This window comes from Vidua macroura, chromosome 12, assembly GCF_024509145.1.
Source record: "Vidua macroura isolate BioBank_ID:100142 chromosome 12, ASM2450914v1, whole genome shotgun sequence".
In the NCBI taxonomy this organism is placed as follows: Eukaryota; Metazoa; Chordata; class Aves; order Passeriformes; family Viduidae; genus Vidua; species Vidua macroura.
In genome coordinates, this window is record NC_071582.1 from 22,242,574 (window position 1) to 22,253,178 (window position 10,605).

Below are 10,605 nucleotides of genomic sequence, written 5' to 3' on the forward strand. Positions count from 1 at the left end.
GCGCGGAGCCAGGCCGGGCGGGCGCGGCCCCGCCGCTGCCCGCGAGTGCCCGCTGGCGGTACACCGGGACTGCCGGGTCAGGACCCCGATGTGGCTCCCACCGCCGCCACACGGATGGTCGGACGAGGCAGGCCGCAACGGGGCCCTGGCCAGGTCCCCGGGCGCTGCCGGAGGCGGCCGGGCTGTGGCCGTGCTCCCCGGTGCCCCGGTGCCGGAGCCCGTACCGCAGCGCGGCCCCCGCTGCCGCGGGCACAGGCGGGCCCGCCCCCGCCGCTCCGTTCGCGCACGCGTCTCACATGTCAGCCACCCCCGCAGTGGGGACACCGCGTCCCTCGGGCCGGGCCCCGCGCCCTGTGTGGTAGCGGGGACACGGGGGATCTGAGCCGCCACCGCTGCAGCCGCGGCCCCGGCACCCGCTGTGGCTCATGGCTCTGCCAGCACAAAGCCTCAATGGAGCAGCTGAAGAAAGGTGATGCCAGCACCAGCGGCATCCCCCTGCTTGTCCCCATCTCGTGCCCCGCTGCGGAATGCTGCGACCCGCTGGATGTGCTTCATGCCGCCCCGCTACCCAGCGAGGCCCCTCGGGTGCCTCTGTGCCAGGGGCTGCTCCAGCCTCCAGTAAACTCCACGTCCCGCAGCCCCTCCAGACAGCTGTGTGGTGCTGCTCTGGGATCAGGCAGACCCCACGTGCCCCTCATGCAAGCTCACGTCCCGGCCACCTGCCAGGGCCTCACCCTGCCCGAGGGACCGGGGTCTGGGCAGGGATGCCCACGGCCAGGAGTCACTGGACAGTGCCCACTGAGCACCCCAGAGGCGGCTGCCTGGAGGGAACAGCGAGCAGATGGCAGGGCGGGCCGAGCTGACAATCCCCTAATCCCATCAACGCCGCGGGGGCTGAGCAGAGCCGAGCTGGGCCATGGCGGGCACAGCGGCACGGGGGCACCTCCTGCACCCGCTGCTTTTCCAGGTGGGACTTGGGGTCTGGCAGGGCTGGGAGCGAGGCTGGGTGGGTTGGGTGTGCTGGGCCAGGCTGGGGAGCAGTGCTGGTCCCCTGGGATCCCCCACTGACCGTGCCCCTCCCCAGCTCTGCTGCGGTTGTCATGGGCTCCGCGTGTCCACGAGCACACGTATCCTCTACACGCTCCTGCATGTCCTGGCCTCTGCTGTGTGCTGCCTCATGCTGTCCCGCACTGTGGCCCAGGCTATCACGGAGAAGGTGATAGAGGGAACTGGGACACCCAGGGAGTATTGGGGGTCCCAAGGGTGCTGGGGTTCTCAAGGGTACCATGAGTTCTGGGGGTACTGGGGTGCCAGGCATGTCAGGGCATCTAGGGGAGCACTGGGCTTGCCAGAACTGCCATGGGCGTCAGGAGTACTGGGATTCTGAGGATACTGGGATAGTGACAGGGCTGCTGGGAGTGCCAAGGGTGCTGGAGGTGCCAAGGGGGAAGTGGTGCCAGAGATACCAGAGATGCAGGATTTGCTTGGCATGCTGGGGGTCCCAACAGTCCCAGGGTACTGCGAAAGGTATTGGGAAATGGTGGGAATATTGAAAGTTTGGATGTGCTGGATGCCATGGGCACTGTGGGGTGATGGGTGGACACACCAGCAGCCCTGTCCCATCAACCACTGTGCCTGCCAGGTGCCCTTCTCAGTGGTGCTGTGCCAACACCTGCCCGGGGGCACGGACTGCGAGCAGCTGGTGGGCTCCTCGGCCGTGTACCGGGTCTGTTTTGGCACTGCCTGCTTCCACCTGGCACAGGCTGCCCTGCTGCTCAACGTGCGCTCCAGCTCTGACTGCCGTGCGCAGCTCCACAATGGGTAAGGACGGGCCATGGGGCTGGGACAGGCTGTCCTGGGCTGGGGCTGCCAGAGGCTCTGTCCTACTGACATTAACTGCCCTGCAGGTTCTGGCTCCTGAAACTGCTGGTGCTGGTGGGCCTCTGGGCCGCAAGCTTCTTCATCCCTGAGGACAACTTCATCCGAGGTGTGTCCCCCACCCTATCTGAGCTGGCACCCTGGGCACCCCTTTTGGCCCCCACTTGCCCTGTGCCATCTCTACCTCTGTCCTCTTCCCCCAGCCTGGCACTACACAGGTGTCTGCGGTGGCTTCGCCTTCATCCTCATCCAGCTGGTGCTGATCACAGCCTTTGCACACACCTGGAACAAGAACTGGTGAGTGCTGGGGTGCCGGGTGGGTACGTGCGCACTGCCACTGCTCATCCACTCTTCCGCAGGCTGACAGGCGCTGCACAGGACAAGCGCTGGTATCTGGCCGTGCTGCTGGCCACGGCCACCTTCTACACCCTTGCCTCTGCCGCCTTCGCCTTCCTCTACAAGTTCTACACCCACCCAGCCGCCTGCCACCTCAACAAAGCACTGCTTGCCATCAATGGCAGCCTCTGTGGCATCATGTCCTTCATCTCCATCACACCGTGTGTGCGGCTCAGTGAGTACCAGCTCAGTCAGTACATAGCACAGCGTGGTGGGGGCTGCCATGCTGCATGGCCAGCTGTGTCCTGGGCTGGGGTGACTGTGGGCCCCAGCTCAAGGCCAGCACTTGGGCACTGGAGGAGAACCCAGGAGTTCCCCAGGGTTCCCACTGGCCCTTCCTATACTTTGGCACAAGGCACTGGACGGGGTGAGTGGCAGGAGGGGACAGCCCAGGGCCCACTCAGAGCCCTGTTACCTACCAGCTCATGTTACTCCAGGAACTCCAGTAACATCTCTATCCCCACCCTTGCAGAGCAGCCGCGCTCAGGGCTGCTGCAGTCCTCAATCATCAGCTGCTACGTGATGTACCTCACCTTCTCCGCACTGTCCAGCCGCCCTCCAGAGAGAGGTGGGTGTCCCTGTCCACCACCAGCAGTCCCCGCCGTGATGCATGCCCTTCTCACCTCCACCTCCCTGCAGTGCTGTACCAGGGGCAGAACCTCACTGTCTGCTTCCTGGGGGTCCGGCAGGATGAGCTGCAGACAGAGGACACCACCGTGGCCGTGCTGGGCGCTGCTATCATGTACGCCTGCGTGCTCTTCGCATGGTGCGTGCACCCTGCCGGGCACAGCCGGCCCACCCGGCACCACCTGGCAGCCAGGGGTGTCCCGAGGGGTGGCAGGACAAGAGCAGGTGGGGCATTGGTGGGTGGAAAGGGGCAGCGCAGCAGAGCTCCTGTTGGGAATCCATGGGGCAGGCTGGGAGCCTAGCACAGGGCGATGGGTGCCTGTGTTATCATTTCTGCCTCTCTCTTGGGCACAGCAATGAAGCCTCGTACCTCGCTGAGGTCTTTGGGCCCCTCTGGATGGTCAAAGTCTACAGCTTTGAGTTTAAAGTGAGTATGGATGCAGCTGTGCTCCATGTCCTCCTGCTACGGGCACCCACCACCTCAAGGCCCTGTCCCAGCCCCAGAGAGGGGCAGGTCTGTCTAGCCAAGCACAGAGGGCTGCCCACACCACCTGCCCTGGCATCAGGCAGGGCTCAGCCTGGCCATGGGGGCCACATGGTGGCTGACACCACTCTGCTCTCCCTGCAGAAACCTTCCTGTTGTTTCTGCTGCCCTGAGAAGATGGAGGAGGAGCTGAGAGGTGAGTGCAGTGACTGTATGGGAGGGAGAGTGGGCAGAGCCTGTGTCCCAGCCTGGGAGTGCCATGCCCCCACACTTCCCCAGGCACCGACCAGACGTGTGAGCAAGTAGAGGAGAGTGCCAGGGGACAGTTCATTGTCCAGGATGAGCAGGACCGGGTGGTTTACAGCTATTCAGCTTTCCACTTTGTCTTCTTCCTTGCCTCGCTCTATGTTATGATGACACTCACCAACTGGTTCAGGTAGGGCTCTGTGCTGCTGCCCAGCCCTCCCTGCTCTCACTCCAAACCTCTGTGCCCTGATGACATCACCGAGCTGGCATCTGCTGTGCCCACAGACCTGCACTGCTCCAGTGGCAGCTGTGCAGTGCAGCAAGAAGGGCTGGAGGGCCCATGGAAGGGACATGCCCAGGGGCACATGGCCACTGGGACAGGGTGATCTGGTGGCTGCAGCTGGCACTGGAACTCCCTGTGTTGGCATCTTCTGGGTACCCAGTCCTGCCCTCTCCCCCCAGCTATGAGAATGCAGTGCTGGAGACCACCTTCACACATGGCAGCTGGTCAGCCTTCTGGGTGAAGGTGTCCTCGTGCTGGGCTTGTGTCCTGCTCTACCTGTGGCTGCTGCTGAGCCCCTTCTGCCTCCATGGCTCCCCACAGCACCGACACAGCAGTACAGGGCCACGCATCGTGCGGCGCCGACGTGCTCCACAGCGCATCAACATCTCCACATAGTCCCTGCCAGGACAAACTGCACCCAGGGCTGGTCCCTGCTGTGCCCCGTGCCTGTGCCCTAGCCCTGCTTGGTCCTCCTGGCCTCCCCTGATGCCCTGTCCCAGGAGACAGCAGCACCTGAGAGCCTGAGGAGAACATGGGGGGTGGATGCTCCCAGGGATACCCAAAAGGCCAGAGCCAGCTGGTGGCAGGTGCTCAGCCTGCAGCCTGGTTGCCCTGGCCTCACTGGGTGCAGTGGGGGAGCAGGGCTCTGCCCTGGCTGTCACTGCCGTGGCGCATTCACTGTAAATACCTGCTTCAATACATTTTTATATAAAACTGTGAACTGAGCCCGTGCCATTGCCCTGCACAGACAGACTGCTGCCGTGGGGATGGAGGGAGGGGGTGCCAGCCCTGTGAAACACCCCGAGTCAGCAGCACTGCTGCAAGTGCCCACAGAGCCTGGCCTGGATGGGGGGTTCTGCCAGACCCCTGTGCTGCAGGCAGTGCAGGCTGTCCTCTGGGGAAACAATGCCTTGCTCATGCCTGCTGCAAGCACAGGCCACTGGGCAGCCTGCCACAGCCACTGGCACGGCCCTCTGGGCCCTTCGCTGGCAACTGCTGCAACACCATGTGTCCTTGGGGCTCCCCAGACACCCCAGCCAGGGGAGATGCACAGGAGAAGGGCTTGAGTGTTCCTCCTAGCAGGGCTGGACTTCCAGATCAAGCTGCTGCTGGTGGATGGGGAGTAACCCACATTACAGACCTGGGACACGGCTGGGCAGGAGAGGTGTGAGCACAGGGCCAGTAGGCCTGGGGCTGTGGCAGGGCTCCAGCAGCAGCCCCACAGCAGCCAGTCACCGCACCAGTGGTGGTGACAGCCCCAGCAGTTGGTACTGGACCATCACCCAGCCCTGCTTCCGCAAAGCCCATGGCGTGCTGCTCCTCTACATCATCAGCTCCCTGAGCAGCTTCCTCAGCATCTGCCAGTGGATTGAGGACATCAAGGTGGGAAGGGTCCAAGAGACACTCAGGCCCCAGGAGAGGGGCAGGAGCCTTGAGGCTTTCAGGGGGATGGGATGTGCTGTGCCCCAACCTGTCCTGGGGAACAGGAATGTGGCAGGCAGGAGCTGGGCTACTGCCAGGCAAGGGCCCTCCCCCAGGAAAAGTGAGAGTGCTTCCCACAACCTTTTATATTTTCTTGGTGTTTCTGTCAGGCCTAGAACTGCATTTGGCTCCCAGGTTCAGCACAGGCATGATGCGAGAGAGCCATTGTGGCCATAGGCTGCCAGCCCCAGAGAGCCCCATGCCACCCTTCTGTCCTGCAGTCGAGCAGTCACAGCCATTGATGCTGGTGGGGAACAAGATGGACCTGCGGCCTGGCAGAGGGGGTCCACACAGAGCAGAGGCAGCTGGCCATGCTGAGCAGCAGCTCCTCAGGGCCCCCGGGATAACCAGGGACCCACTGCCAGCCCCAGGCCCGCGGCTGCCTGTTCCGCGAGACCAGCGCCAAGGACGGCACCGGCGCGGTGGAAGGCGGCGCTGCATCTGGCTCGGTGAGGAGCCCAGGCTGCCGCGGGACCCGCCGCCGTGCTGCCGGAGGCGGCTGACGCCGCTGTAACGGCCCCGCAGGGCGGTGAAAAGGCCGATCGGCACCGGCCTCAGCACTGCGCGGGGCCCCGCCGCCCCCCGGACGGCTCGGCGCTGCTGCCGGACGGGCAGCTGCGGCTGGGCCCGCCCCGGCCGTGCCGCAGCGCGGCTCTCCCGCGGTGCGCAGGCCCGGCCGCCATCTCCTACCGCCGCCCTCCGAGCGGCCCCGAGCCCCGGCTGCGCTCCGGCGCCATGCCGCGCTCCGAGCGGCTCCCAGCTCTCCCACCCGCCCCGGGGCGCTCGGCCCTCAGCCCCCGCGCCGATCCCCGGGTGCTGCCCCCCAAGGACCGCCCAGGCCCGACCCCACCTTTGTTCCTCACCGTCAAGATGCCGCCGCTTGACTCCGCCACGGCCGCGCTCGGTCCTTCTCTCCGCGGACGCGATTGCTCCGCCGGCAATACCCGTGCTCGCCCACCCCCCGCCCGGCGCACGGACGAGCAGACGCAGCGTGCAGGGCTCCACAGCTACTTTAATAGGGGACGGCGCCGCGGGGCGCGGGGCGATGCCGGAGATCCCGGCGGGACCCGGCCTGGGGCGGTGCGGGGCATCCTGCCGGCGGGACCGGCCCTGGGGCGGCAGCCCGGCGCGGCCGCCCGCTACTTGTTGCCCTCCTTCTTCTCGTCGGCCTTCTTCTGCTTCTGCTGCATGATCTCCGAGTCCCTGCGGGGAGCGCGGCGGGGCTGGCGGCGGGGCCGGCACCGCCGCGGGGCGGGAGCAGGGAGCGGGGCAGGGGAAGCCGGCGGGCCGGCCCGGCGCTCACCTCTGCTTGCGGGCGGCAGCCGAGAGCCCGTCGTCCCGCCGCTTGCCCTTGCCCGAGTCGCTCTGCTTCTTCAGGTTCTTCTGCCGAGCCAGTTCGCGCTGGTTCCCGCCTGCCAGAGCGCGGCCGCCTCAGCGCAGCCCGGCCCCGCTTACCGGCCGCGGCGCCACCCCCCCATACCCCGGCCCGGCCGCTGCCCGCAGGCCGGGTCCCGGCGCATGGCCCCTGACCCCGGCCCCACCGCACTCCTGGGTCCCAGAACAGCCTCCCACCACACTTGTTAGCCCCAGCCCCCTTTCCTTCCTTCCTTCCCCCCCGACTCACGGGTCATGGCGCCGCTCCCTCCCACCTCCACTCCACCGCCACGTCCCGCACTGACCCCCCCACGCCCCGCCCCGCGCCAAGCTTTAAGGGACGCCACAGCCAATCATTGCGCCGATCCATCCCCCGCTGCACTCTCATTGGCCCGTCTCTCCGGCAAGGCCCCGCCTGATTGGCCGCGGGCTATGGCCTCCCTTCTGCCGGCGGGGGCGAAAAAGCCGGAAGGTTGGGCGCACGCGCCGCAGCCGCCTCCGCGCGACAGGATGCGGGGCGTGGGGGAACCGCCCCCCGCCGTGACGTCATGAGGCGAGCGGGGCGGGGGCGGGGCGCCGTCCAGCCCCGCCCCTCCCTCCGGTTCCTCCTCCGCCCCCGGGAGCGAGGGGCGAGGGGCGGGGGTCGGTATGAGAGCTCTTCTATCGCCTCGGTCCGGCTCTGGGGCGCTGCGGGGCCGCTCAGATCGCTCCTTCCGCCGAGGGCGGTGCGGGGGATCTACAGGGAGGGACGGCTATAAGCGCTATCCGCGCCAAGAGGGTGCGGGGCGGGCACCCGTCCCTGCACAGCCCAGTTCGCCTACGCACGCGGGGCTCGGCGGCGGTATCGGGTCGTGGCGGGGATTCTGCGGGCCGGCGCCGGATGGAGGGCTCTGGCGCTTCGCCAGCCGTGAGAGCTCGGTGTGGATCACCTACGGACGAGGGGCGGCTGCGGTGGGACACCCGCCCCACCGACTCCTGAAGGATCCTCTTCCTCCCCGTCGCTCCTAGCACCAGGTGCTGTAGGACCACCGCCCGCCCTCGCACCCCGCCTCCCACACCTTGCTGGCCGGGTCCAGCTCCAGGGCTCTCCTCAGGACGAGCGCCGCCTCTGCGTCCCGGCCCTGCTGTGCCAGCAGCTGCGGGGAGAGGAGCGCAGGGTAGCTGGACGGCGGGGCCGAGGGGAGCGGGATGGCGCGGGGCGATGCGAGTCCCACCTGCCCGCGCCGGAGCAACGCCCGACCGTTGTCGGGGCTGATCCGCAGGGCCGCCTCGCAGGCCGCCAGCGCCTCCTCCGCCCGCCCCAGCTTCAGCTCGGCAGCCGCGCAATTGTTGAGGCACTTCACGCGCTGCTCCCGCAGCTCCTCTTCCTCTTCGGGCCCGGGCGGAGCTGCAGAGCGAGTTGCGGCCTCAGCGCCCCAGCCCCGCAGCCCCGGGCCCTCCCTCCCGTCCGGTCTCACCGGCGGTGGGGCCGTCCAGGGCACGCAGGGACAGCCGGTACGATCGCAGCGCCGCGGCGAAGTCACCCCGCGCGAAGTGGAAGTTGCCCCGCTCCCGGCGCTGCGAGCCCAGGCGCAGACGGACGGCGGGAGGCAGCGGCTGCGGGTCGGGGCCGTCCCGCACCTCGAGGAGCGTCACCTCGAACAGCAGCGGTGCCTCGGGCGGCACGTCGGGCTCCCTGCTGGTACAGCGCCGGCTGCCCGCGACCCCTGCCCGCCCCGGTCCCCTGCCCTGCCCGCCCCACCGGTTCTGGTCCTCCTGTCCTCGCCCGTCCTTCCTGTCTGCCCTCCCGCCCCCTGCCTGCTCGGCCCCCCTGCCCGCCCGCCCTACCTGCCCGGGCGGCCATAGGCGTAGGGGAAAGCGGCGAGGAAGAAGGAAACCTCCCCGGGCTGCATGGTTGGGACGCCCAGCTCCAGAGCCTGTGGACGGGCACGGCGGGGCTGGCGGGTCGGGGCCGAGGGCGGCGCTGAGCTCGCACGGCACTGAACCGCGCACCGGTTCGGGCTCACCTGCACGACGTCCCCGTGACCCGGCACGAAGATGAGCCGCGGGTCCCGCTCCACCAGCCCGCCGTCCTCCAGGGCACCCAGCACCTTCACCGACACCTCCTGGCCCGGCAGCGGCCGCGGCCCGCCCAGCCCGGCCCGCACCACGCGCTTCCGCAGCAGCCGGTCTTCTGCGGGGGAGGAGGCGCTGAGAGCCAAGCCGGGAGTCCCGAAATCGGCATTCCTTGCTCGACTCCCCCCGGTACCGGCCGTCCTAGCCTGGGCCGCCGGCCCGGCTGGCCCCGAGGCCGCCCGTCGGCGCTCACCCGTCAAGTCGCTCCAACCGTCGGAAGCGAAGAGCGGCCCGAAGCCGCCGGGCCCCGGCACTGCCAGCGCCTCCAGCCGCCGGTAGAAGAGCTGCTCCTCCTCGCGCACCGACGGCACCGCGATGGCGGTGTGAGGCAGCCGGAACCGTACCCGACGGTCCCGGCCAGGCCCCCGCGGCCGCCCGCCGGCCCCTGCTTCCCTCTCCGGGGAGCCGCCGGGCGACGGGCCCGGCATGTCCGCCCCCGGCCCTCCTCACCACCCGCCGCTACCTGCTGGCCTCCGTCCGGGCCCGCCCGGGGCTCGGCGGCGGGTGCCCACGGCCCCCAGCCCGCACCGGGCGTGTCGCCGCCCGTCCCGCCGCGCCGCGACTGCCGGGGGTTGCCCGGGCTGGGGACACCGCGCGGCGCACGCCGCCGCGCCGTTACCTAATGCCGGGAAGCGGCTCAGGGGATTAGTCCGGGTCGGCGGCAAAAATAGCTGGCCCAGGGCGAGCCCCGCCACGGAGCTGCCGCCGCCCGCCCCGCCCGCTGCTGCCCCTCGGGACCGCCCGCCCGCCGCCGTCGCGCGTTCCAGGCAACGCCGTGGTCTGCGGTACTGAGGCTGCGGGCCGGGGCTCTGGCTTATCCCAGCTACCAGCAGGAGAAGAATCACTGTGAACATCTCCATCCAAAGCTGTCTCACATCAAAAGCCTGATCCTGCAAGAAGCAGGACCTCCCAAGCAAACTGTTGCTGCAGTTTTTTTCCCTGCTCATCCAGACTTGTCTTTGAAGCAGTGCCAACTGCTCCAGCTGCCCTGAAACACCTGGGGCCAGCTCATTCCCGACTCCCTGGAGGGCCATGGCTGCATGGGGAGAGCCAGAAACAAAACCCTGATCTTTTGCTAAGGTCTGAGCCAACTCAGGGGGGAATGTGTTACTTTGGGTGGTGGCTTCCCCCTCACCCAGGACCAGCTCTCCACGCAGGTCTCACTGAAAGCAAGGTCTGTAGCCATCCTGTTTGCCAAGTATTCCAGGCAGCAAATATACAAATCCTTCATCAGATGCCTGTTTCTCCTCAACTGAAGCTCAGTACCTTCAGTGCAGTTGCAGCGCAGTGAGGGACATCTGGGCAGCCACTGCACAGCCCTTCCTCATCCTCTGTCCCTCCTGCCAGAAAGTTTCCCTAGGCCTGTGCTAACTTCACCCAGGCTGCTCTGAGCACCAGCAGTGATGCTCTGGGCCAAACATGCTGAAGAGTTTTACCTGTGTTCAGTGCCCCAGCTGCCACCAGGTCAATCGTCACAGAACAGGGAGCAAAGCCAGGATTAGAACCACGTCCCTGGCTCTCCTTGGCTTGATGGAGAGCACTGTTCTGCTCAGCAAGGAAGCAGCACTCCAGTTTGGTGTTACATGGGTAACTGTCAGCTGTCAGTGGAACTTGCTGTGTTCCTTTTCCTTGCAGCAGTGCTGGGAGCCCACAGCCAGGTGCAGGGCTCCTGCCAGTCTGTGCAGGGACCACTGGACATCACGTGCTCCTCCAAAGGTGC

General features: G+C 67.5%; 3 protein-coding genes across 16 annotated transcripts; 1 reads left to right on the plus strand and 2 right to left on the minus strand.

Moving 5' to 3' along the window:
* Positions 1-114: 114 nt before the first annotated feature.
* On the plus strand, positions 115-4,625 carry SERINC4 (serine incorporator 4). 11 transcript variants are annotated; one of them, XM_053988824.1, is made up of 12 exons: positions 115-967; positions 1,085-1,216; positions 1,643-1,821; positions 1,908-1,987; positions 2,082-2,175; positions 2,238-2,449; positions 2,747-2,842; positions 2,914-3,040; positions 3,256-3,328; positions 3,530-3,581; positions 3,665-3,821; positions 4,094-4,625. In XM_053988824.1, the coding sequence occupies exons 1-12, from the start codon at positions 917-919 to the stop codon at positions 4,308-4,310; spliced, it is 1,470 nt and encodes a 489-aa protein (XP_053844799.1). In that variant the 5' UTR covers positions 115-916; the 3' UTR covers positions 4,311-4,625. The 11 variants fall into 11 exon arrangements, with proteins under 11 accessions (XP_053844799.1, XP_053844792.1, XP_053844797.1 ...); XM_053988817.1 differs by having other exon boundaries at positions 115-1,216; positions 2,238-2,842; XM_053988822.1 differs by having other exon boundaries at positions 115-1,216; positions 1,908-2,449.
* Positions 4,626-6,388: 1,763 nt separating this feature from the next.
* Positions 6,389-7,090, minus strand: SERF2 (small EDRK-rich factor 2). Its single transcript, XM_053988832.1, has 3 exons — positions 7,021-7,090; positions 6,700-6,808; positions 6,389-6,599 (listed from the first exon to the last, which is right to left on the minus strand). The coding sequence occupies exons 1-3, from the start codon at positions 7,025-7,027 to the stop codon at positions 6,536-6,538; spliced, it is 180 nt and encodes a 59-aa protein (XP_053844807.1). The 5' UTR covers positions 7,028-7,090; the 3' UTR covers positions 6,389-6,535.
* Positions 7,091-7,188: 98 nt separating this feature from the next.
* Positions 7,189-9,996, minus strand: LOC128813579 (peptidyl-prolyl cis-trans isomerase FKBP8-like). 4 transcript variants are annotated; one of them, XM_053988829.1, is made up of 7 exons: positions 9,019-9,996; positions 8,777-8,943; positions 8,598-8,686; positions 7,985-8,157; positions 7,829-7,906; positions 7,596-7,699; positions 7,189-7,506 (listed from the first exon to the last, which is right to left on the minus strand). In XM_053988829.1, the coding sequence occupies exons 1-7, from the start codon at positions 9,311-9,313 to the stop codon at positions 7,201-7,203; spliced, it is 1,212 nt and encodes a 403-aa protein (XP_053844804.1). In that variant the 5' UTR covers positions 9,314-9,996; the 3' UTR covers positions 7,189-7,200. The 4 variants fall into 4 exon arrangements, with proteins under 4 accessions (XP_053844804.1, XP_053844802.1, XP_053844805.1 ...); XM_053988830.1 differs by adding an exon at positions 8,228-8,445 and having other exon boundaries at positions 7,386-7,506; positions 8,598-8,943; positions 9,079-9,996; XM_053988828.1 differs by adding an exon at positions 8,228-8,445 and having other exon boundaries at positions 7,386-7,506; positions 8,777-9,996.
* Between the last annotated feature and the right edge of the window lie 609 nt (positions 9,997-10,605).